Raw genomic sequence first — 1,764 nt, 5'->3', positions numbered from 1 at the left:
TAAAAAGAATAATGCAAACTATATAAAACTAATTAATAGTAATGAAAACTTAAACATGGTAAGAATGGAAAGATGCAAAATCTGAATCTAAATTTCTGGTATCAACTACCGCCAGCCCTCCGCCGCAAATTTGGTCTGAAGCGCGGCCACTTGACGCCTAATGTTCTCTAACTCCGCAGTGAGTTGGTCAAAGGCATCGAATCCCAACCCCCGCACCGCCTCCTCCCACCGCCCGCTCTCCACCGCATCGCCAATCCTAGTCTCCATCTCCGTCACCGCACCGGCGGCGCTGGTCCCCGCTTCGGCCGAAGAGGAATCAGCCTCGTAGCGGTCCAAGACGTAGTCGATTTCGGGATGACCGAAGCCGTAGCAGTTTTTGGAGGAGGAGAAGATGAGGAGCATCGCCGTGGAGTCGGACTTCCGGCAAAATTCTTCGGCTTTCTTCATGAGGCCCTTCCGCCGTTTCGTGAAGGTCGTGTGTCGTTTTGAGTTGTCGTCGATCAACTTGATTTCGATCCTCCTCCTCATAATGCCCTCTCTCTCTAATTTGATGGCAGCGCCCCAAATATATAGGGGGCGGAATAACCTACTTGGTAAGTAACTCTTGTTTAACTCCCAAGTTTATTATGAATCTAATTGGTTTCCATATTATCTCTCTTAATTTCAAGTCCAAATAGAAATATGAACTAATTACCTTTAATCAAAATAATTCTTCTTTGTTTAAGTGGAAAGGAATAACTTTATAAAGAATTGTCATGAGTTACAATATCTCTAAGCCAATAAGAATAATCCTCCGTTCAAATTAATAGTTAATAATGCAGGTTATGGGGTGAATTCTCAAAAAAGAAAAAAATGGTTATGGGGTGCGTTTGAGTTTATAATTAATTAAATCTACCAAATATATTAGTTTAGAAATTTTGGAATACGGTTAGGAGGAATATTAATGGAATGTGCCTAATTAATTTCCATATTATCTTTCCTCAAATATATATATATATATATATATATATATATATATATATATATATAATATATATCCATTATTATCTTTATACGTGCTCTATAATAACCAATTATTATTTCATATAATTGAACCTTAACTAAATCTGAAATTATTTTTATAATTTATTATTATAAATTAATTATATTTATATTAAAATGATTTTTCGTTTAAAATTTGACGAGTGACATGCTAGTATATATAATACCAACTCAAAGAAAAAGTTACAGATTATAATAAAATTAAAATCCTATCAAATTTTCACTACAAAAAAAGTTGTCGGACATCGCCGGAATTATCGATGGCCGATTTTCTGTCGCCCATCATCAACAGATCGTCGTCGGATCGGACAAATTTTTGGAGCGTGGATTACCGATGGAATCACCAATGGATCTCCCACAGATAAGTCGTCGACTGACATTCTCTGTCGGTAATTGCTACTCCCTCCGTTCCACGAGATTGTGCAAGATTATTGGTGGTGTGAGTTTTAATAATTGTTAGGTGAGTGTATTGGGAGTGGAGAAAGATGTCCAATTTTCTTGCAAAGTAGGGATAAGAAATAAGAAGTTGATGGTGTGGTAGTGTCAAAAAATGACAAGTGCACACTCTTGTCGGACGTTTGAAAATGAAAAGAAGTGCACACTCTCGTGGGACAAAGATAATACTCCCTTCGTCCGCAATATCGTTTCCACATTGTGGACGGCGCGGGTTTTAAGAAAAGTAGTGGATAGTAGTAGATAGTAGTGGATATTGTAGTGAGTGGA

The 1,764-nt window shown here is 37.7% G+C and overlaps 1 protein-coding gene across 1 annotated transcript; it reads right to left on the bottom strand.

Annotated features, from left to right (window-relative positions):
• LOC131024484 (agamous-like MADS-box protein AGL61) lies at window positions 1–706 on the bottom strand. Its single transcript, XM_057953991.1, has one exon. It carries the CDS (start codon window positions 526–528, stop codon window positions 106–108), a length of 423 nt encoding a protein of 140 aa, XP_057809974.1. The 5' UTR covers window positions 529–706; the 3' UTR covers window positions 1–105.
• Window positions 707–1,764: the final 1,058 nt, after the last annotated feature.

The sequence above is a fragment of the Salvia miltiorrhiza genome, chromosome 5 (genome assembly GCF_028751815.1).
Source record: "Salvia miltiorrhiza cultivar Shanhuang (shh) chromosome 5, IMPLAD_Smil_shh, whole genome shotgun sequence".
Classification (NCBI taxonomy): domain Eukaryota; kingdom Viridiplantae; phylum Streptophyta; class Magnoliopsida; order Lamiales; family Lamiaceae; genus Salvia; species Salvia miltiorrhiza.
This window is presented reverse-complemented; position numbering and strand designations above follow the sequence as displayed.